Genomic DNA, 22,014 nt, shown 5'->3' with positions numbered 1-22,014 from the left:
ACCAGTCCCCCTACTTTCGAGTTCGGATTCCGAATGAAGGAATACAGAGAAATTTTTACAGCAAAGTTGCCTCCCTCGATTTTCGTACTCGATTGTTTCTAGATATTTTGGCATTTGGCGCGCTGGTGCTGGAGTCTTTTCAAATCGAGATGATCCGAAAAGATTTTTTCAGAATTTCCGCTGGAGCATTGCTCTAGGTACGGCGCAATAATGGTTCTGCCAGTTGCCAGCAGTTTTAGCCACCTGCTATGGTGAGTGGGACACGCGATGAGTGTAGATCGGTCGGAGGAGATCTGCAATCATTACTGCGCCAGGCCCTGTTGCCTATTTAAACCCGCTCCCCTCTTCCAAGGATTTCACTTTGCCTGAGAGTCCTGCTGGTGCCCTTCTTCTTCCCCGAGAGTTCCATCCCTCTCAGCCTTAGGCATTCTTCGAGTCGATCCCCATCTCTGCATCTCTGCACCTCTCGAACCAGCCTAGGTTAGTTCCAGAATTCTCCTCTTCTTTTTTTCTCTTCCCTACTGTTCTTCTTCCATTTTTCCTCTTTTATATTCTGCCTATTCAGTTTTCTGCGACCGCCCCATCTCTTATTTTTTCTAATTTTTTCGAAATTTTTAGGGTTTTCACTTGATTCAAAATATCCTCTAACACTTCCTCCTCTAGCAGTTCTAGGAGTTCGTCCGTTTCAGTCCCACAAAATTCTAGCTCTGTAGAAGAACCTCGCCTGATCTTTGTACCAGACACCATCCCCAGCTCTTTGACTCTAGAGGAACTCTCACTGATTAAGATTCAGTATGGGGTTCCTCCGAAGTACGAGCTGGAGCTTCCTGGGCCAACTAGTCGGGCTAGCGCTCCTCCTCCTGGCTGTTTCTGTTTATACCAAGAAGCTTTCCGTGCGGACTTCGACTTCCACTTCCGTCTTTTGTCATCGCTCTCTTTCGCTTTTTAAAATTTCTTTAGTTTCTGTAGCGCTGAACTCCTTTAGATTTCTGATAGGATTTCTTTCCCTCTGTCGTCTAGCCAAAGTCCAGCCAACCCTTTCTTTGTTTAGGAATTTCTATACTTTCAAGCGTCATCCTTCGGCAAAGGACTGGTGGTACTTCTCCCTCCAGTTCGGTAGAAAGGGGTTGTTGAAAGGCACCCCCTCTTCTATCCACAACTGAAGGAGAGGTACTTCTACGTCCGATGCCCGACCTTGGAGCTGGGATTACCCCCCTGGGGCTCTCTGAGGGATTCCGTCCGCTGGGCTTCTAGCCTGGGAAGGGACGACCTCGAAGCCTCCAATAAGCTCGAGGCCTATCCAGCTCTCCTCCTTTCTGACTTCTGAAGGAACAACTCTTATTCAACGTCGGCTTGAGCCCTCTTAACTCTGTCGGTACTATTATTATTATATTTTTTTTTGCTGCTTCTCCTTTCTCTTATTCTATTTCTGCACCGTGTCGATCTTCTTTTATTGCAGACATGGATACAGGCGTGGCTTGGAGGTTAGCCCAGGGTCTCAAGACCCACAAGAGAAAAGGCACCGCGACTTCGGGGTCGGCGAAGAGAGCTAGGACAGAAGAGACGAGCTCGACCGCGTCTGTCCAGGTGGTCGTTACCGTCGACGCCCCCTTCGACATCGAGCCCGAAGTCCCCCAAGCCTCTTCAAGGAGCCCCCCGACTGAGGTTCCCGCTCCAGAGGCTCGTCTCGAGGGGGCATCAGGGGCCGAAAGGAGGAGGAGGAAGAAGACCCTGGCCCGCAAGAGTCGCAGCCACAAGGCTGCCATCGAGGGGGCCAACGGCTCTGAGGAAGATCTGGGGGAAAATCCCTTCAACAATAGGGATTTAATAAAGAGGCTGGTCGAAGGGTGCATTCTGCCCGAGGTCGTCCACAGGATCGTCTATGCTAATCCTGAGCAGCGGGTCTGGACTCTCTGGGATCCTTTCTCGAGGTAGGTCAATTCACTTTTTTTTCTTCTCACTTCTTTACTTAGTTTATTCTTTAGCTTTTATATTGTCTCCCCGGCCGTTCTTGCAGATTGGACACCAGCTCATCGCCAACGTCAAGGCGATGAAGAGCGCCAATGAGGAGGCAGCCCAAGCGGAGGAAGGTCGCCTGGCCGAGGCCGCCCGCCTCAGGGAGAAGATCGTCGAGGTCGCAAGTCTTCAGGAGGTGTTGCAGGAGGAGGGGCAAACCTCGTCCGATCTGAGGGCCGCCTTGGAGGAGGAAAGAAAGAAGGCAGAGGCCGAGGTCTCCGAGCTGAAGGCGCAGATCCCATCCCTAGTCTCGGAGGCAGGGGCCCAGCAGTGGAGGAGTTCAAGACCTCCTCTGAGATGGAGGATCTGCAGGTCCAGTTGGCCAGAACGCCTTCATCAAGGGCTTCGAGCTCTGCCAAGAGAAGGTGACCGAAAATTTTCCGAACTGGACCTTGACTTCCTGATGAGGCGTTCGACGATGAAGCCGGACCTTCGAAGCTGCTGCCGGTCCTCCTCTAGTCGGGACCTCTTCGACTGTCGCAGCTACCACGATCGACCTTCCGAGGGCGCCGAGTCCCTCCACTTCTGTCTCAGAGGTCTGAAACCTCTAATTTTGTATTTTTCCTTCGTGACAACTTTTCTTCGTTCTCTTGTACTTAAAAACTATTTAATCAATGAAATCAGATTTTTCTTTACAGAGAGCTCCTTTTTCTTCTTCTCTTTTATTTTCTTACACTGATTTGTATTGTGACACTCTTGTTTCCCAACAACAGTGCCCTGCCGAAGCTCTTCCCCTACCGCAGGGGATCCCTTTGAAGTCCATAATCGGGATCTCAAAAAAAAAGTTCGTCAATTGACGAAAAAATCAAAGAAGCTGGATGACGAACTTCACCAGCTGAGGAAGAGCCATTCGGAAGTCACTGCGGAGGCTACTCGCTTTCAGGACCTCCACAAAAAGGTCTCATGGACTACACCCGGAGGAAGGCTGACTTCGTGATGGAGTTTGAGGAACTCCGAAAATGTGCCAGCGATCGATCTTAGACTCAAGCTTCCAAGATCAGCTCCCTTGAAGTCGAGCTGACGGTCACATGGGAGAAGATCGATCAGTTGGAAGGAAGCTCGTCCTGGCTCACAACTCAGGCCGACCGCGATCGAGACTGGTCGAAGAAGTTCTCCGACCTTCAGAAGCAGCTGCAGGATGTCGAGGCAAACTACAACGCCTACCGAGTCGGCTGGTATGGGCAAGTAGAGGACTACTGAAGGAAGCTCAAGACGGCGACTGATGAAGTTGTCTACCTTCTGAGGCAGTTATCTGAGAGAGTCCAGTCCGCCTCTGCACAAAGCTCCGACGAGCTTCGCTCCTTAAGGGGGACCATGGAAGAATTATCTGTGGCCCTTGGGCAGGAGAAGGCGAACTGCAGCGGTTGAAGATTCAACTGGCCTACGAGCAGTAGTTGTCAAGGATGCCGAAGTGGAGTCCGAAGTTCTGAGGAAGAGCTTCGGGAGTCGAAGGGCGAGAGTCGACGGTTCCACCAGATGTATCGGGAGATGCTGTTAAGAAAGAAAGAACTGGAAGAAGAAGTCGAAAACTTAAAGCAATTCTCGATGATGGCTGGAATCGAGAGTTCGAAGTCTGAAGAAGCCGAGCTTCCTTAGAGCTTCTTTACCTTTTATTTTATGTATTCTTTCTTTTCTTGTCATTTTTTTTTTTGGCCTTCAAAGGCTTTGTAATGTACACTTCACTAATGAAATGAAAAGAAAATTTTCCATTACCTTGTCCATTCTTGCATTAAGTTATCATTTACCGAACTTCTTTTGTCTTTTGTCTTATTCAATGTCGACGTTGTTTGAAGATTTCTGATCGTCGTCATGTTGATTCGTCCTTAGGGACTGGAGATTTTCGACAAGGATTTTCTTCCTCGTTAAGATGAGGTCTCTTGAGTCTTGGCCTTCAAAGGCTTTGTAATGCACACTTTACTAATGAAATGAAAAAAAAAATTTCTCATTATCTCGTTATTCTTGCTTTGAGTTATTGTTTACTGAGCTTCTTTCGTCTTTTGTCTTGTTCGATGTCGATATTATTTGAAGATTTTGGATCATCGCCGTGTTGATTTGCCCCTTTTTGTTCATGACCGTAGGTCTTTTCGAGGCCATTTGAGTTTGACGCTTCCTCTCGATGCTCGAGCTGGGATCCGAACTTCTCATTTCCTTAAGGAAGTTGATTTTTCCTCGGTCTGTGTTGAGCTCCCTCTTAGAGACTGAGGATTTTTGATAAGAGTCTCCTTCCTCGTTGAGACGAGGTCTCTCATATCTTTGATGTAGTTTATTTTTTTCTTATCACTGGTGTAGTTCGTCGCTTTCCTTTTTATCTCTCTTTTTTTTTTATTTGGATGAGGGTTTTCCCTCTGCTCTTAGCGGGGTTGTGGGGATGTAGAGGAGCCGTTGAGGGGGCTTTTCTCCTCATCCGATCTTGAACGATCAGTCTTTGTTTGTGTCAAGATGAGGTTCTCCTTCTGTTCCGACACAGTCAATTTTAGCTCATGCTAGGATGAGGTTTTCCTCCTGTTCCTAACAAGGCTGTGGGGGCACATAAGGGCCATTGCAAGGGCCTCTCTCCCTATCCGATCTCTAAATAACCGGACCTTCGACTTTGCTCATGTTAGGACGAGGTTCTCCTCCTGTTCCTAACAAGGCTGTGGGGGCACATAAGGGTCGTTGCAAGGGCCTCTCCCTCCATCCGATCTTTAAATAATCGGGCCTTCGACTTTGCTCATGTTAGGATGAGGTTCTCCTCCTGTTCCTAACAAGACTGTGGGGCACATAAGGGCCGTTGCAAGGGCCTTCTCCCATCCGATCTTTAAATAATCGGACCTTCGACTTTGCTCATGTTAGGATGAGGTTCTCCTCCTGTTTCTAACAAGACTGTGGGGGCACATAAAGGCCGTTGCAAGGGCCTCTCCCTCCATCCGGTCTTTAAATAATCGGACCTTCGACTTTGCTCATGTTAGGATGAGGTTCTTCTCCTGTTCCTAATAAGGCTGTGGGGGCACATAAGGGCCGTTGCAAGGACTGTCCCTCCATCCGATCTTTAAATAACAGGGCCTTCGACTTTGCTCATGTTAGGATGAGGTTCTCCTCTTGTTCCTAACATGACTGTGTTTCGATTATCAGAAGGAGCTACTCCCTGTCGTTATGAGCTCATGCCAAAAGAAAAGATATGCAAATATAAAGAAACTTTTATTTAAGGCAAAGTTATTGGTAATACATTCGTAGATTTTTTGAATCCCATAGCCGTGGAAGGTCTGCTCCCCATCGGGGTCCTCCAGAGATGGAGTTGATGATCCCAATTGGAGGCCAATCTTCAGGTTGCTTCTCCCTCCTTGGCGGCTCCGATTGTGGCAAGGCCCTCGGTCGATCTTTCCTACTTCAGGTCGGCGTCGAATGAATCTGTCGAGCTGACCTCATCTGATGAGCTCCTTGATCTCATCTCGGAGCTGAATGTACTCCTCCGTGTCATGGCCGTGGTCACGATGATAGAGGCAGAACTTGTTAGGATTGCGCTTTCCAAGGTGTGTGCGCATCCATTCCGACCTCGGCAGCTGCTCCCTGACCTCCATCGCACTTAGATTTTCGATGCGTTGAGAGGGGAGTAGCTGTGAATCTTCCTGGGAGAGAGTCCCATCGAACTCTGCGGTCCGGACTTCTCTGCCTGCGAGCCTGGGGAGGAGTCTGGACACGCTTGTGTCCGGAGGAAGTTCGAGAACGTGGCCGAGCTTCACTTGGCCCTTTTTCAACTGCGGGCTTGTTGGAGTCTCCCGCCTGCCGCTCCTTCGCGGCCTCCTCGTCCTTCATCTTGAAGGCTTCTTCTCCTCGGCATATCCTTCGGCCCGAGCCAGCAAATCAGCGAAGTCCCTGGGATACTTCTTTTTCAAAAAAATAGAAGATCGTTCTTTTAAAGACCGCCCTTCAGGGCGGTCATCGGAATCGATTGGTCCAAGTTCTGGACCTCCAATGCGATGACGTTAAAACGGTTGACGTAAGCTCGGATGGATTCTCCTCCTTTTGCTTGATGTTGATGAGGGACTCCGAACCTCTTCGGAGACGCCGACTGCTGACGAAATGAGCAACGAACTGATGGCTTATCTGATCAAAAGAGAAGATAGTACCCGACTTCAGTCCCGAGTATCAATTTCTCATTGCTTCCTTCAAGTAGACGGAAAGCTCGGCACAAGATGACGTCTGACGCGCCATGGAGCAACATCATTGTCCGAAAGACCTTCAGGTGGTCAACCGGATCAGAGGTCAGTTGTAGCTCTCGAATTGGGGGAGCTTGAAGTTCGACGGGATTGGTTCCTGCATGATCATTTGAGAGAAAAGAGGGTCAGTGCAGATGTCCTCACCGTAACAGTGGGAGCATGGCGGAGCTCTTCGATCCGTCGATTCATCTTCCGAATTTTTGATCCAGGAGGTCCTCTCGACTGCGAGTCTCGAGGGTCTTCTGATGGAACGGAGGTAGGGACTCTCCGGGGGTGGAATCGTGATCGGATGGTGGGCTCTCCACCTTCTGCTTTCCTTTCCGGGGAAGACAGGCGACTTGCCCAAGTGGCCCGCCCAGTCGCCGGATTCTGGAACTTCGACGATGCTCTTTCCAGCCGCACTGATGCCTGTGGCTGCTGCTGCATGGCCTGCACTGCTTCGATGAGGCCCTGACCTGCTGAACCAGCAAGTCAAACTGCTCCATGCCGACTGCCGTTGTCGGAGGAGGAGGAGCCTGGAAAACTGGAACGAGGCCGGAGCTTGCGGAGCTCGCTGAGATCTGGCCGCGGAGGCCATGGATCACCTGGTGGATGCCTTTCGAAGAGGCATCAGGTGGAGATCTGGCAGGAGAAGGAGAAGAAGATGTCGGAGAAGATGACCGAGATAATCCCATTGAGCACTCCTTTAAGAACAAGAGTACTGCGAAGACACAGCACCCTTCCTCTAGCGCCAATTCTGTTGCTGCAGAATTTCACCGACATCGAAAAAGCTGGAGTCGAGGGGATCGCATCCGCCGTCGGGACCTGCAAGAGAAGTCTAAACCGAGTTGGGGTGCTCCGGCAAGACCCTCCGACGCTCAGTCAGTACTCTGCCTCAACAGAAATGGAGCACTCGAATGAAATTTTAGCAGAGTTTCGAGATAGAGTTTAGAGCTTAGAGAAGAAAGTATCTGGGGTCCCTTTATATAGACGGAGAGCATAACTGATCGACAGCGGCGTCTGTAACCGCTGGTAGTGGACTATTTGTGGCCACGCGGAGTTTGTTGCGGAGAGTAGTGGCGTCAGTGGATCGTTCAGAGCCACGTGGAGTTTGTTATGAAGAGTGGAGTAGTGTCCGTTGTCGCGACTTGCCAGAGAGTGGTGGGGCCACGTGGAATCTGTTACAGAGAGTGGAGTGGGGTAGTTGCCATTGTTGTGACTTGCCAGAGAGTTCAGGCCTGACGGCTGAAGCTCGGCTGGGATGTCTGATGGAGCGAAATGACTCTCTGTCTCAGCAATCTGAGAGGAGTTCGGATGTTTTCGAGGTTGCTGATGGTTTAACTGTTGTTGGGCGCTGTTGGTGCTGCAAATGAAAGTCATCTGCTGTAGAAGCTCGGACGAAAACTGCCATTTTGGAGAAGTCCGACAGGAGTCCGATTACTGGAGAAGTTCGTCTGGAATTTGTATGACGTAGAAGCTTGTCTGAAGAATTGTCTGCTGGAGAGGCCCGATTGCACAAGGAATCCGGCTGAAGGTCGGCCAATAGAAGATCCGGAAGGCGTTGTGGAAGTTCATCCGCTGGAGGAGTCTGGAGGATCTTGTGGAAGTCCGGTTGGCATTGTTGAAGGTTGATAGCTGGAGAGGTACGGAAGGCACTGGAGGCGATCGGCCATTGTAGAAATCCAGCTGCTGGAGCCCGTCTGCTGTAGAAGTTCGTCCGGAATCCATCCGCTATGGAAGTTCAGACAGAGTCTGGTTCTTGTAGAAGTCCGGATAAAACCGCTTATCGAAGAAGCTCGACTGAAGTCCGCCTGTAATAGAAGTTCGGAAGGAATTCGTTTATAGTAGAAGCTCGGATGGAATTTGCTTACAGTAGAGGTCCGCTTGCAGTAGAAGTTTGGAGTAGAGACCCGTCTGGTGGAGCCTGTCCCGTTGTAGAAGTTCGTCTGTGATTCATCCACTGTAGAGGTTCTGCTGTCGAAGAAGCTCTGTCATTGACGAAGTTCGGAGGAAGTTCAGAGTAAAGTCGATCGTGGCTGGGAGAAGTCTGGAAGAGATTCGGAGAATAGTCGATCACTGTAGAGAATCGGATGAAAGTGAAGCTCAGAGAGCGTTTGGAGCAATCCGGTAGATGAATGGAGGAGCCCTTGATTGGAGAAGTCCGGATGGTATTATGGAAGCTCGGACGGTCGAAGGAGTTCGGAAAGACGCCACACAAGGTTGGAAGCCGGAAGAGCCCTGAAAGGGTCGGCCTTTTACGAACTTCGACTGGGATTATTTAATATCCAACATAATCTATTACGATATATGATCCATTCATTTTAATTTAGAAACTTATTGTGTTATTGGATCTACAATCCATTAATATATTAATGAAGTTATGGCCCAACCCAAGCTGAATAGTTCAGGATTGGATCAGAACAGACTGATCTGTAATATTTACTCATCCGTAGAGATGTGTGTTACTTTTTCAGCTATAGACGCGGGGATTCGCATTGAATTCTGAAAAATATGGACTGGACCGTTCTATGACAAAGTCTCAGCAAGGACCGTTACTATATTTTGACAGAACTCTATATGGGGTAGACCGTAACTATTCTGTAAACTTTTGAAATAACATCTAAGGACAGCCAGGGTCTGTTTTGTAACAGCAGCTATTTATTTTGAATTATGCATGTCCTTTTGGTGTTTAGTTGCTTTTTTGAGCCCAAACATCCAATAGGGCTTATAGAGACCACCACTATGAATGTGCTGCTTAAAGTACATGATTGTAATGCTCATGCTTTAACTGTATTTAAATATGAGTATGATTGTATATTATTATTTGAGATAATATTACATGCTATGCATAGGCTCATGAGAGTGGTATGAGCCATATTTATATATTTATGTAGCAAATCTTTTGATGATTGTGTTTAACATTGTGATTTGCTCGCTTAACATTAGTGGATTGTGATGATATTCTTGACATGGAGATGATATCTTGTGATACGTATGATTTTGATCATGTCTTGAGTGGTGTCACAATGAAGCTAGTTCTAGAGGTTTGAGTAAATTACTTTTATAGTGTGTGTTAAATATGTTGATTGCCTTTTGAATATGAACTCGTGATGGTTGACCTGAACTTGGAAGAGAAGCTTTTTTTTTAAAATAATTATTATACTAACTGGCATCCTAGAATTCTATGTTGGAAAAGCAAAGAGTCTGAGAATGACCGACCAATAGATTGCACCCTAATATGCAAAACCTACAAGAACATTTTGGCGAATGCTAATATGGTAAAATAAAAACCTAGAATCCCATTGTTTTCAACTTTTCTGACAATTCACCAGGCGCAGCATATCATCAGTCTTCTTATGTGTACAATTTCCATATATTTTGTAGAATAGTGCTGTTATTTCCATGCATTGCCTTTTATTTTCATACATGGACCTATTGGTGATTTCCAATGTTCACCTCTCACTATGCGCACAACTAGTCATGCACTGCAATATCAACATATAAGAATCTTGCATGGAGGAGGCACATGTCAACCAAACTTATATAAAATTTGGCCAATCTTTGAATTTTTTTTTCAAATTATTATTATTTTGTCCAAAGTAAATGTGATTGCTTGGTTTTGAGGACTAAGAACTCGACTCTTTTCTAAAGCTTGGTGAAGCTGATCAAGAGGGTAGGCAACCTTTCGGTGATGCATGGAGTCCTGATGATCCCTGTTGATGTCTCTCCCTTCCTTCTTTCTTTGCTGTCCCTTTCCGCAAAGCCATGTGAATTGTTGGACAATCCAATGGATGGTATAATTTTATATAGAGGATGATCAAGAACCATGCCAAGCTCCCAAATGAAATCCTTAAGCAATGCAAGCAATATAAGCACAAAAAGTCCTTGCTAAAATGGGAATTCTGGAGAGTAACATAGCCAGCATGTAGCATGCGGTCTGCACCAAGGCATGTGTGAATCGTAAGATTCTTGTGAGATATACTTTACGGGTACACAGGATTTTTATATCAGAAAGATCTTGAAGTCGTCATTTAGTTGGATCAGGTCTTGATTTTTGGTGTTTTAATTTGTCTGATGCAATTTTCTTTTGTTGAGTAATGTTAAATTTGCTACTCATTTGCAAATCCTTTATACCATAGACTACTCATTTGTAAATTCTTTATATCATGCTACAACACAAGATCTGTTTTAGAATGATTTTGTATTAAATAACATGTATAATGTTTTCGGGATACATAAGTATTATTCCAATAGCTTAATCTTAATGGTTTTGAGGTGCATAAATAAATTCCAATAATTTAATCTTATATATAAAGTATTTTCTCTAAAAAAATATAATAATACTATTTTAAATATGATATATTTAAAATATTAATATAAATTTTATAGCTCAATTGTTATACAGTGTGGCACAAGGAGCACTCCAATTTATCCTTTTTTAATTTGCTACATATGGTTATGATATAGTAATAAAAAAATATTGCAAAAAATTATTGAATACTTATTTAAAAAAATAATGGTATTGAATCTATGACTTACAACAATCATTTGTAAAGATCATTCTATTGTTAAGTAAGAGATACAATAAATAATTTGAAATAACTTATAATGTTGCTATCAAGTGCTTGCTTGAACCATATCATTCTTTACCATTTGCGTAAAAGGATGGGTTCGACTTGTCTATTTTTCATTAAGTAATAGAGTATTAATAAAACATACTTACTTGGAAGCAGGGATGATTATAGGATAGAAAAATGAGAGATTAGCCTCTCCTAAAACAATAGCATGGCTACGAACGGTGTTTTCCATAGCCACCGTGTGAACGGAACCGTCAAAGCCACCAAAACTGTACGCTCGGACCGCCCTTTTGAATAGGAGCTGACTAGACATGAGCCGAGTGGGCCCCACCACGCAACCAATAAGAGATCAACAGCAGGAAAAGACAAAGAGTCCTGGATTGGGATAACATGGCCGCCCATGAAAAGACAAAAAGGGAAGAGCTTCGCTGTTTTTTTTGTGTGTGTTTTTTTTTTGGGTTAGAGAAGATAGCTTCATGGAAACGATAACAGGAATCAAAGCTTATATGATAAACAGAAAACAAAACATGGGAAAAAGAACAAAGAAAAGAGAGAAGGAACTACATTCTACATAGTATAAAGCTGAAGAGGAAGGTTGGCGAACATCCCTTAGGTCTCTCCATCCCCTCCCCTCTTTCCTTGTCAGTTCATCCAGTCTCCCTCTCTCTCTCTCTCTCTCTCTCTCTGGGGGGTGTATGGTTTCTTGTTGTCTCAGGTTATTGTACTATAGCTTCCAAGGCTTTAAATTGTTGTTCCTGAGACTGGTTTGCTAGTGTTTTTGGGTGCAGTACCTACTCTCTCTCTCTCTGGTCAGTTCGAGGAGCAGCAGAGGAAATGGCACCTATTGGTCTGCCTCCTGGATTCCGGTTTCATCCCACTGATGAGGAACTTGTGGCTTACTATCTCAAGAGGAAGATCAATGGGCACAAAATTGAATTGGAGATCATTCCTGAAGTCGACCTCTACAAATGCGAACCATGGGATTTACCAGGTAATGGTATCCTTTTCTCCATCTTGCCAGTCGTGGTACCATTGTTCTCACAGCCTGATTTTATGGTGATTTAATTTTGATCATATTATGAATGACGATGACCACATGAATAATAATGCTGTTATTAACAAACATCCTTTGTCTTTTATATGGCTTAATACTACATCGCTAATTGGAAGAAATGCTGAATGTAGCTAATCATCTGAATGGAATTTTATGAGGAGAAAGTTTCTGAATGTAGATATGAAGTTTGGATAAAATGAGAATGGCTATTATCTCTAGCGTTCACCCATCTCCAATTTCAAATAAGGGGAAAAAAATGGGAAAACTTCTCACTGCTACCGCTAGTGCAGAACTTTATTTGCATAAGATTGTACGATGATGTCAATATTGTATAGTATTCTTACTCAGTTATGGGCCCAAACTTTAACGAGTCAATCTGAGTTTCTTGCAATTGATAAAAAAGAAGAGGTGATTTCTCTTCCTCTTTCAATGAAGACAAAAGAAGAAAATTTGTTCTCAAAGCAAATGTAAAAACTCCATGGAATGGAAAGTTCACCTTATCATGTGTTGAGAACCACGTCACTTTCATCATTGTGAAGGCAGCTATTGTCAATCTTTAAACCTAAAGCTAGTGTTAGTTATAGACTTTCTATCACATTGCAAGAAGATAAGAAGATCCCCTATGGCTTTCATCTATCACTTTACTACTCCACTCTGATTTTTTAATTGGTTTTTTCTTTTTCTTTTGCTGGAACCCACTAGCTGCTTTAACTTTCTTTGCTTAGGAAAATGGCTTAAAATGTGACATCACCAATATTTTCCCCGGAAAAGAAGGAATAGAGAAGAAAAGTTGCATGGTCTCCAAGAGATAATTAGTTCCAAAGAATGTGGTCCTTTTACTGTTGTGGGGCATATCTAGGGTTTGATGAGGTATATCTAGATCTTGATGATTACTTTTATTTAAAGTTGGTTGCTAGTATATTTGCTTAATTACTAGAAAGACATTCATCATTCCAAATCACTTGAACCACTCCTTCCTATTACATCCTTGCCTATTCCAAATTATTCCAGCAAGCTGTAAGCAAATAAACACTGAGTGACTTTGGTGACCATGGTTTTGTCACAGGTAAATCCTTGTTACCGAGCAAAGACTTAGAGTGGTATTTCTTCAGCCCACGAGATCGTAAGTACCCAAATGGCTCGAGGACCAACCGTGCAACTAAGCTTGGCTATTGGAAGGCCACTGGGAAAGACCGCAAGGTGACCTTGCAGAAGCGAACAGTGGGCATGAAGAAAACCCTAGTTTACTACAGAGGCCGAGCACCCCATGGCTCTCGAACCAATTGGGTCATGCATGAATACCGCCTTGATGAGAAAGAATGTGAAACTAACTCTGGTTTGCAGGTATACTTTCCATCCTCCTGTGAGTCCTCCGGAATATTGCTTCAAGTGACCCAATATCCAATTCCAAGCTCTTAAAACATAGATGAAAAGCGGTTTAATTATTTATAATCATTTTTCCACTCTAATTTATAATCATTTATACTTCATCATGATTAAAAAAAAAAATGCTTGCTAGAATAATTTTATTTTACAGGTAGTATTGACATTTTCACATTACAATATTATTATACAATAATTTTATTTTGATTTTACTTGGGGCAGGTTTACAGCTTGTATCTGTTCATTTCATATCCTTAATGAAATAAATTTGATGACTTTACCCATCTTTTCTCTTAAAAACAAAAAGAAAAACAAAAATGTTAACGAAACTCAACAAAATACATCCAAATAACCTTTTCTGTTCTATTCTTTTTCCTTTACCACCTTTTCCAAAATGCTAACCAAATGTGGATTCATAAATGCTTAGGATGCATATTCATTATGCCGTGTATTTAAGAAGAGCATGCTTGGTCCAAAGATCATAGATCGGTATAATGCGTCTCATGAGGAGCACTCTCAAAGGATGTTGAGTGACAACACATTGACTACTGATGCTTTAGCCGATGGAGGGGAGGGCAGGGAGAGTTATGGATACCTTTATCCACTCGAGACATGCTCATCAAACCGTCCTCAAGGAGCCCTATGTGATGCAAATACTCCAATAACTGACAAGTGGGTGCAGCTTCTGGCAGACGAGGCGTTTATATCTACTCCTATGTTGTTTGACAACCCACTGAAGAATTGCTACATTCAATCCAAGGTAAAAATCTCTTAATACTATGTTGTTCACTTGACGCATCAGGTTGGGGTATAACTTTTGGAATGAATCTTAAATTGAGCATCTCAATGTTTTAATTGTCACAATATATCAACAAGCTCTTATTCTTAGCTATTTTAGTGCCCTAATAGATTCTTCTGCTGAGTTGCTGAGATAGTTCTATATTTAATTGAGTAAATTAGTTTTAGAAGTGCTCACTTCTTTGTTGGCTTTGTTTACCAACTTGATGAGATTTGAGAGGAGATTGAAGTGGAGAATGAGATGAAAAATTGGAGGAGAATATAGATCTAGGGTTCTTTCTTTTTATTTTTTTAATACATAAGGCCTCTTATGTGCGAGGCTATCACATCCTACAAAAATTCATACATCAATACATAAACTACTATGACCACATGAGCCCAACCATATATGAGCCCATACATGAACCCAACATATAACTAAACCAAAAACTTACATAATTTAGAAATTAAAAAAAATAAATATTATATTTTAACACTCCCTTTAATGGTTGTTCTTGAATGCCCATGAGGTCTCTAAAGTAGATGAATTTCTCTTTAGATAATGCCTTGGTGAAAATATCCACTACTTGATTTTGAGTCCTCACATACTTCACTTCAACTTTTTTTCTTCTACCACATCTCTTATAAAATGGTACTTGATTTTGATATGCTTGGTACGGCTGTGATAGATAGGATTCTTTATCATAGAAATGGTAGACTTGTTGTTACAAAGTAGTGTAGTGGTTTCTTCTTGCTTCTCACCCATATCTTCTAGTATTCTTCTCAACCAAATTATTTATTGTACTGCTAAGGTAGTTGAAATATATTCGGCTTCCACGGATGACAATACTACAATACTTGCTTCTTTGATGCCCAAGATATGACACCGGATCAAAAAAAAAATGTATAGCCCGATGTGCTCTTCATATCATCAATACTTCTGACCCAATCACTATCACAAAATTCAAATAACTTCACATGGTCATTTATGCTCCTTTCACACATGATGCCATAATCTTTGGTGCTTTTGATATATCTCAAAACTCTTTTTGCCACCCTAAAGTGGATCTTGCTTGGCTTTTGCATAAATTTAGAAAATAAACTTGATGCAAACATTATGTCCGATTTTGTAGTTGCGAGATACAATAAGCTTCCAACAATATTTCTATATAGTGGTACATTGGCTTCACCATTTTCATCTTCTTTCATGAACTTCTCGTTTACTACCAAAATGTTGCCACAATATTGCAATTCTCTATTTTAAAACTTCTTGAGAATGCTTTCTACATACTTATTTTGACAAATAAAAATGCCATCTTATCTTGACTTGATTTCAATTCTCAAAAAGTAATGGAGCAAATTCATATCATTCATTTCATATCTTCTCATTACATCACTTTTGAAAGTTAAAATCATATTCTCATTATTATCGATAATGATCAAATCATCAACATAAAGAGAGACAATGAGAATGTCATTATCTTTCTTCTTCACATAAAGTGTTGGTTCACTTGGACTTCTTTGAAAATCTTTCCCATTGAAGTAGGCATCAATTTGAAAATACCATACTCGGGGTGCTTGTTTCAACCCATACAATGCTTTTTTCAATTTGTACACTTTGTCTTCTTGACCTTTAATGATGAAGCCTTGAGGTTGTTCTACATAAATTTCTTCCTCCAATATTCCATTCAAGAATATCGATTTTACATTAAGTTTGTGTAGTTTCCAACCTTTGTGTGCCATCATAGAAATGAGAGTTCTAATTGTGTCATGTCGAGTAACCGATTCAAAATTTTTTTGATAATCAATTCTGGATAGTTGAGAGTACCCTTTTGCTACCAATCTTGCTTTGTATCTTTGAATGGACCTATCCGGATTGTGTTTTGTCTTGTAGATCCACTTCAAGCCAAGGACTTCCTTATCATTTGGTTTTTCCACTAGCTTCCAAGTTTGGTTCTTCTCAATCACATCAATTTCTTTTTGCATTGTTTTGTTCCACACTTCTTCATGTATAGCTTCTTCATATGTTTTAGGCTCAATCATGCAAAAGTTACAAGTGGCATAAATGTCACTTAAGCTTCTCATTCTTGTGGGAGTAGATTTGGAGATGAGCTTGAGTTTTAAATTGGTGATGGACTTATATTTGGAGAAGTTTGTGGTGAACCTTTATCCTCATTTTCTTCATTTTGGATATTATGAATTTCTTCATCAAAAATAACAATATTTTTTTCAACTTTCTTAACCTTCCAATCCCAAATAGACTTCTCATTAAAAATAATATCTCTTTTTATAATCACCTTGTTGTGCTTCAAGCTAAAAAATCTATAGCCTTTTGATTTAGAACTATAGCCAACAAAAATATATTTTTCACTTACTTCATCAAGTTTGTGCCTCCTCTCCTTTGGAATATGTGTATAGTATACACATTCAAAGACTTTGAAATGCTTCACCGAAGGCTTTTTACCGGATCAAGCTTCAAATGGTGTCTTATTTTGGAGAATTTTTGTTGGACATCTATTCATCAAGTACACCACCATGTACACCATTTTCATCCAAAAAAAAATTTAGAAGGCTTTTATCTTTGAACATAGATCTAGTCATCTCAAAAATAGTATGGTTCTTTCTTTCGGCAACTCTATTTTATTCCGGTGTGTAGCAACGGTCAATTATTTTTGCAAATCAATATCTTCACAAAACTTTAAATTTTTAAATTCATTTGAGTTGTATTCACCACCTATATCACTTCTTAGCATTTTGATATAGTACTTACTTTGTCTTTTCACAAGATTTTTGAACTTCTTGAAGATAGTGAATACCTTGAACTTATGCCTCATAAAGTACACCCATGTCATTCTTGAGTAGTCATCAATGAAAGTAATGAATTAGATGTTACCGACATGAGAAGGAGTTTTCATAGGTCCACATATGTCGGTATGAATAAGCTTCAATGGTACTTTGGCTCTCCATGCATATTCTTTTGGAAATGCCTCTCGATATTTTTTTCAAGTGCATACACATCCTTCACAAGTTTTTTTCTTATTTTGTATTGCCGGTAAACCATACACCATATTTTTTTGATGTAGACTTCTCAAACTTTGAAAGTTCAAGTGTCCATACTTTTTGTGCCATAGCCATGACTCATCATTCACCTCCATCTTCCATGCAATATTCTTTGCATAGTACAAAATGAGAGGAAAGCTTCTATTTTTCTCCATATTAATATTTGCCATAAGTTACTTTTTCTCTCCTTTGTCATATTTCTTTCATCCATTATTTTCAAAGTGCACCATGTGCCCATGCTCAATCAATTGTCCAACACTTAGAAGATTTTGTGTCAAGTCCGGAACAAGTAGAACATCATGGATAAACTTTCTCCCTTTCTTTGTGTCAATTGTAATTGTCTCTTTACCTCTTGCTTGGACTAATGCATCATTTTTCATCTTGACTTGTGAGATTGAAAAACTATCAATATCAATAAAGATGGACTTGTCACCAGTCATGTGGTTGCTACATCCACTATCAAGGTACCATACATCATTTATTTACTCTTTCGTGGTTTGACATGCATAGAATGTGCTTTGATCATCTTCATTTTCTTTGGAGAAGTGTGCTTGCTCACTTGTTTGGTACCTATAATCTTTTTGAATATGACCAAATTTTTTACAACTATAACATTGAGATTTTTCCCTAAGCTAACAATCTTTTTCAACATGAGAAGATCTTTTACATATATTGCACTTAGATTGAGTGCTCTCATTATTTTGATTTCTTGAAAAGTTACTTCTTCTCCTTCCACTTCCTCTCATATTTCTTTTTCTTCCTCAATGTTAGTTTCCACCTTTAGATAACTCTCCTTTAACTTGTACATGACTAGACGATTTTTTTTGAGAATTTTTACCAAACACCTTGAGCTTAGATTGAAAGGCACTTTTTAATGATGATTCTTTATGCCTAAACAATCTTTGCTCATAAGCTTCAAGAGATCCCATCAACTCATGAACACTTAAAGTAGAAAATTTTTAGATTCTTCAATAATAGTAACTATGGTATCAAACTTTGGAGGTAAACTAGTCAAAATTTTTTTACATATTCTTTGCTCGGTGATGGTTTCACCATAGCTCTTCATTTGATTAATAATCTCCATAATTTTGGAGAAGTAATTCTTCAATTTCTCATTTTTTTGCATTCTCAAATTATCTAACTCTCTTCTTAGAGTTTGAAGTTTGATAGTTCTCACCTCGGTATTTTCTTAAAATTTTTCTTGTAAGATGTCCCATGTCTCCTTTGATTTAGTGGCTCTAATGATTCTTGAAAAAATCTTGTCGGACACCGTTTATTGGATGAAGAAGAGGGCTTTGGCATCCTTTTTTTTGTAGTCCTTTATTTGCTCCTTTTGTTGGTTAGTTGGAGTGGATAGCTTTTCATATCCACTCTCCATCAAATCTCAAATCTCTTGTGAAATGAAGAGGATTTTTATCTTGATGCTCCAATAATCATAGTTTTCTCCATCAAAAATAGGAATAGAAGGTTGATTGATGCTCATATCCATATTGCTTGAACTTACCATGGAGATCTTCTTGAATGATGCTCTCTTTTTCACTTATTGTTTTCAAACTCAAATCTTGTTGGTCTTTCTTGCTCTGATACAACTTCTGTTGGGAGGAGATTGAAGTGGAGAATGAGATAAAAAATTAAGGGAGAATATAGTCTAGGGTTTTTTCTTTTTATTTTCTTAATACACAAGGCCTCTTATGTGTGAGGCTACCACATCCTACAAAAGTTCATATATTAATATATAAACCACTATGACAATATGAGCCCAACCATATATGAGCCCATATATGAACCCAAAATATAACTAAACCAAAAACTTACAATATTCGAGGAGTTCTTTTTTTAGAGAATCATGGAAATCCTAGATTCTTAAAAAACCAAAAGTGCTTTACTAAATCATAAATAAAAAACACCGGAATCCCCCACTATATGCTTTTTTAACAATATTAATCTACTAAATCTATATTAAAGATTAACAGATAAATGTGTAAAATTGCAAAATTCTTAGGGATCCATGATTAATGGATGGTGTACTTTCTTAATTTGAAAAGACAGAGGAATGTGTCTAAAAAGAACTGCAGAAATATAAGCCGGTTATGGAGGAATATGTAAATGAAGTATTTTAAAATTTTCCTTCTTGCTCATGCAGGTTGATGTAGCACTGGAATGTGCTAAGCTGCAACACAGGCTTTCTTTGCCACCATTGGAGCTGGAGGACTTTCCTCAAATAGATTTGCTGAATACAAAGGCCCTCGAATGTGGATTCATTGAAGGAAATACTAGTGAAGTTGATGCTTTGCAAGAAATCCTTTCGGTTGCTTCAGCTTCTCAGGAGCTAATCAATAACCCCAACTATCCATATGCATGGACTAAAGTTAGTCCCTATTTTATGAAGCCTATAGATGAACAAAAAATCGATGGAAGCACACGGCTTTGCCAAATGGAGAGTGTGGGAGAGCAGGCAAGCTTGAGGGATATCAGTGAGCTGGAAGAGGAGTTGATGGAAGAGAAAAAGACTGTGGAAAACCTAAGAAAGATAACAATGTCGATGACTGACACAGTGAAGGTAAAGAAATTCCATTTTACCCCTCCTTGCTAATTGTTGACCTTTCACCTCCATTTCATTAAATAACTTCCAGAAGTTCATTTCTCCAATTAGGTGATTTTTGAAGAAAACAAAAACACACAGATTGAAAGCATTCCTAACTAGAGGATGCAAATGCTAAAGGTATGAAATTAAGACATGCTGCCACTTTTTCCCCATTTTGTTATTTTTCTCCCAGCAGCATTGATTGAGATGACCCCATTCACTTTAAGTTGACTGCAGGAGAGAATAATCAAAATAGCACAGACTCACGTGACATCCAGAAAAAGTCCACTTACATTCCATCTCAATCAAATGACCTCCCTACCGGATTTCCTGACATTCACCAAAATGCAGCCTATTAAGAGGATTGTCAACTTGATTTTTACTTCAGCACGCCAACTTTTAATGCCATCACAAAGGGCGACACCAACCATGGGTATTTTGTGTCAAGTGGTAGCATGACTGAAACACTTTTTCATCATGTTGAGTCCTTGGAGAAGGTTAGCATCCATTGGAATCCGATAGCAAAACTAGACAGTAGAGTTAGGGAATTTGGGTTTTCGATGAAAGATAGAGGTAGAGTTTCAGTTTTTGTAACCTTCAAGGCAATACTCGGGGACAAACTCAAGCGACTTATGATCTCTATGAAGAAATGCAGAAGATCTTGTTTAGATGATGAAGCAGTGGATGCCTTTATAAACATGAGCCATTTTAAGGGAAGGTCTCTTCAAGTTAGTAATGCATGAAGAAGGAAAGATATGGACGGTGTTCTGTTGGATATGTAATAATTTGCGAATATCTAGATGCGAGCTACATCATTTCGCTTCCTACTGGAAAGAGGGACAGACATTTCCGATATGTTTTTGAATGGAATGGTCTACTCTCACTATATTCTGGTCCTATGAATCGGGGATTAATTAATTGTCTTGCCCTTCACATCAAGGAATCATCTCTTCCTTCTATTCGTTTGTAGATCTAATGCAAGATATTGAAGAATATACAGGTTAAACTTACGTATTTATATGGTTTATATGAACTTTTCTCAAAAATAAAATATTGGCTTGTAATTTCCAGCAAGCATTCATATCCCGTGGCAAAAGTTTGGTTCTTCTATATTTCGTTACGTGGATTTCTATTATATCAATTATAATTCTGTTGCCAGATTCAGTTCCAGCTAGTTATGATTTTTGAGAGATGGAGTAGGAGGGCCTCCACAGAAACAAATAAAATGTATGAATGTTATTGAAAATTTGTGCTCGGAGATTTAGATATTGCCAAGTCAGCTCATGAGTCATACAAATGTATCATTTTTATTATTATTATTTTTCAAAATTTTGACGTGACTTAGACAGGTGATTACAACATTGAATACAGTGACCATTTCTGTGCATCAAGTCAGTTCAGTTCTTAAAGCAAGCAAAAATTATTACCCAGAGGCTCATATCTGTCATTAATTGAAGCTATAGAACAAACTATGTGATTTGATCCTTTTCACAAGGTGAACATACTTTGCTGCATAATAATTTACTGTACACCACTGGACTTGACACCGATTGACAACATAAGCTGGTTGTGCTAAAATATAGGAAGAGACGATATGTGAAAATCTCTGTATCTTATATTCAAGTTACAAGAATATATACATCAATATATAGCTGAACAATATGGCTAGTCAGGAAAGTGTGTCACTACTAAGGAGAAAATATCAACCATATATATTTAGACTGGTACAGTAATGAGATGGTAAATATACTTAATATTCCTTCCTTAAAATCAAGATGTTAAAACTTAAAACTAGAAACCAACTTCAGTTTAAAAATCAGATCATGAAAGTATCTGGGTGGATGTGTTTTGGTAAAAATATCAGCAATTTGAACAACTAAGGTAATTGAAAGGAGCATTACTGTACCATAAAAATGTGTTGGTGTGCAAAAATAAAGAGTTGGGAAATTTCTCAATCAAAAAAGGAGAGTAGGGAATTTTCATAGGCCATTTCACTGTTCTTTTTTTTTTTTTTTGTAAAGGGTATCAAACATTACTAAACAGATGCATGCAATCATGATAAAAATGCCTAATGGAACACACAGTTGAGGCAAATGTAAAAGGACAATTAATTCAATTAAAATATCAATAAATAAAAGCTTTTTATTTTGTTATTCTCGATGACGAAATGGCAGATTCATCTATTTTGATTCCTCAAATCCTATGGAAAAAAATTTGATAAGGCCAATTTTGAAATTACCAACATATCATGTCAGTGTGATACTTTTTCTTTCATAGTGAAAAAAGAAAACAAAAACAAAATGCAAACATGAGTTCAACGTATTTTGTAAATCACAAGAAACAGAAAAAAGGAAGACTATGGTAAAAGAAGTTCTTATATTAGTTACA

General features: G+C 40.4%; 1 protein-coding gene across 2 annotated transcripts; it reads left to right on the top strand.

The window, feature by feature from the left end:
- Positions 1-11,363: 11,363 nt before the first annotated feature.
- Positions 11,364-20,080, top strand: LOC105059200 (NAC domain-containing protein 54-like). Of its 2 annotated transcripts, none has more exons than XM_073250104.1 (6): positions 11,364-11,759; positions 12,889-13,166; positions 13,633-13,965; positions 19,186-19,602; positions 19,696-19,764; positions 19,864-20,080. In XM_073250104.1, exons 1-5 carry the CDS (start codon positions 11,603-11,605, stop codon positions 19,744-19,746), a joined length of 1,236 nt encoding a protein of 411 aa, XP_073106205.1. In that variant the 5' UTR covers positions 11,364-11,602; the 3' UTR covers positions 19,747-19,764; positions 19,864-20,080. The 2 variants fall into 2 exon arrangements, with proteins under 2 accessions (XP_073106205.1, XP_073106204.1); XM_073250103.1 differs by having other exon boundaries at positions 19,854-20,080.
- Positions 20,081-22,014: the final 1,934 nt, after the last annotated feature.

The sequence above is a fragment of the Elaeis guineensis genome, chromosome 16, assembly GCF_000442705.2.
Source record: "Elaeis guineensis isolate ETL-2024a chromosome 16, EG11, whole genome shotgun sequence".
In the NCBI taxonomy this organism is placed as follows: Eukaryota; Viridiplantae; Streptophyta; class Magnoliopsida; order Arecales; family Arecaceae; genus Elaeis; species Elaeis guineensis.
This window is presented reverse-complemented; position numbering and strand designations above follow the sequence as displayed.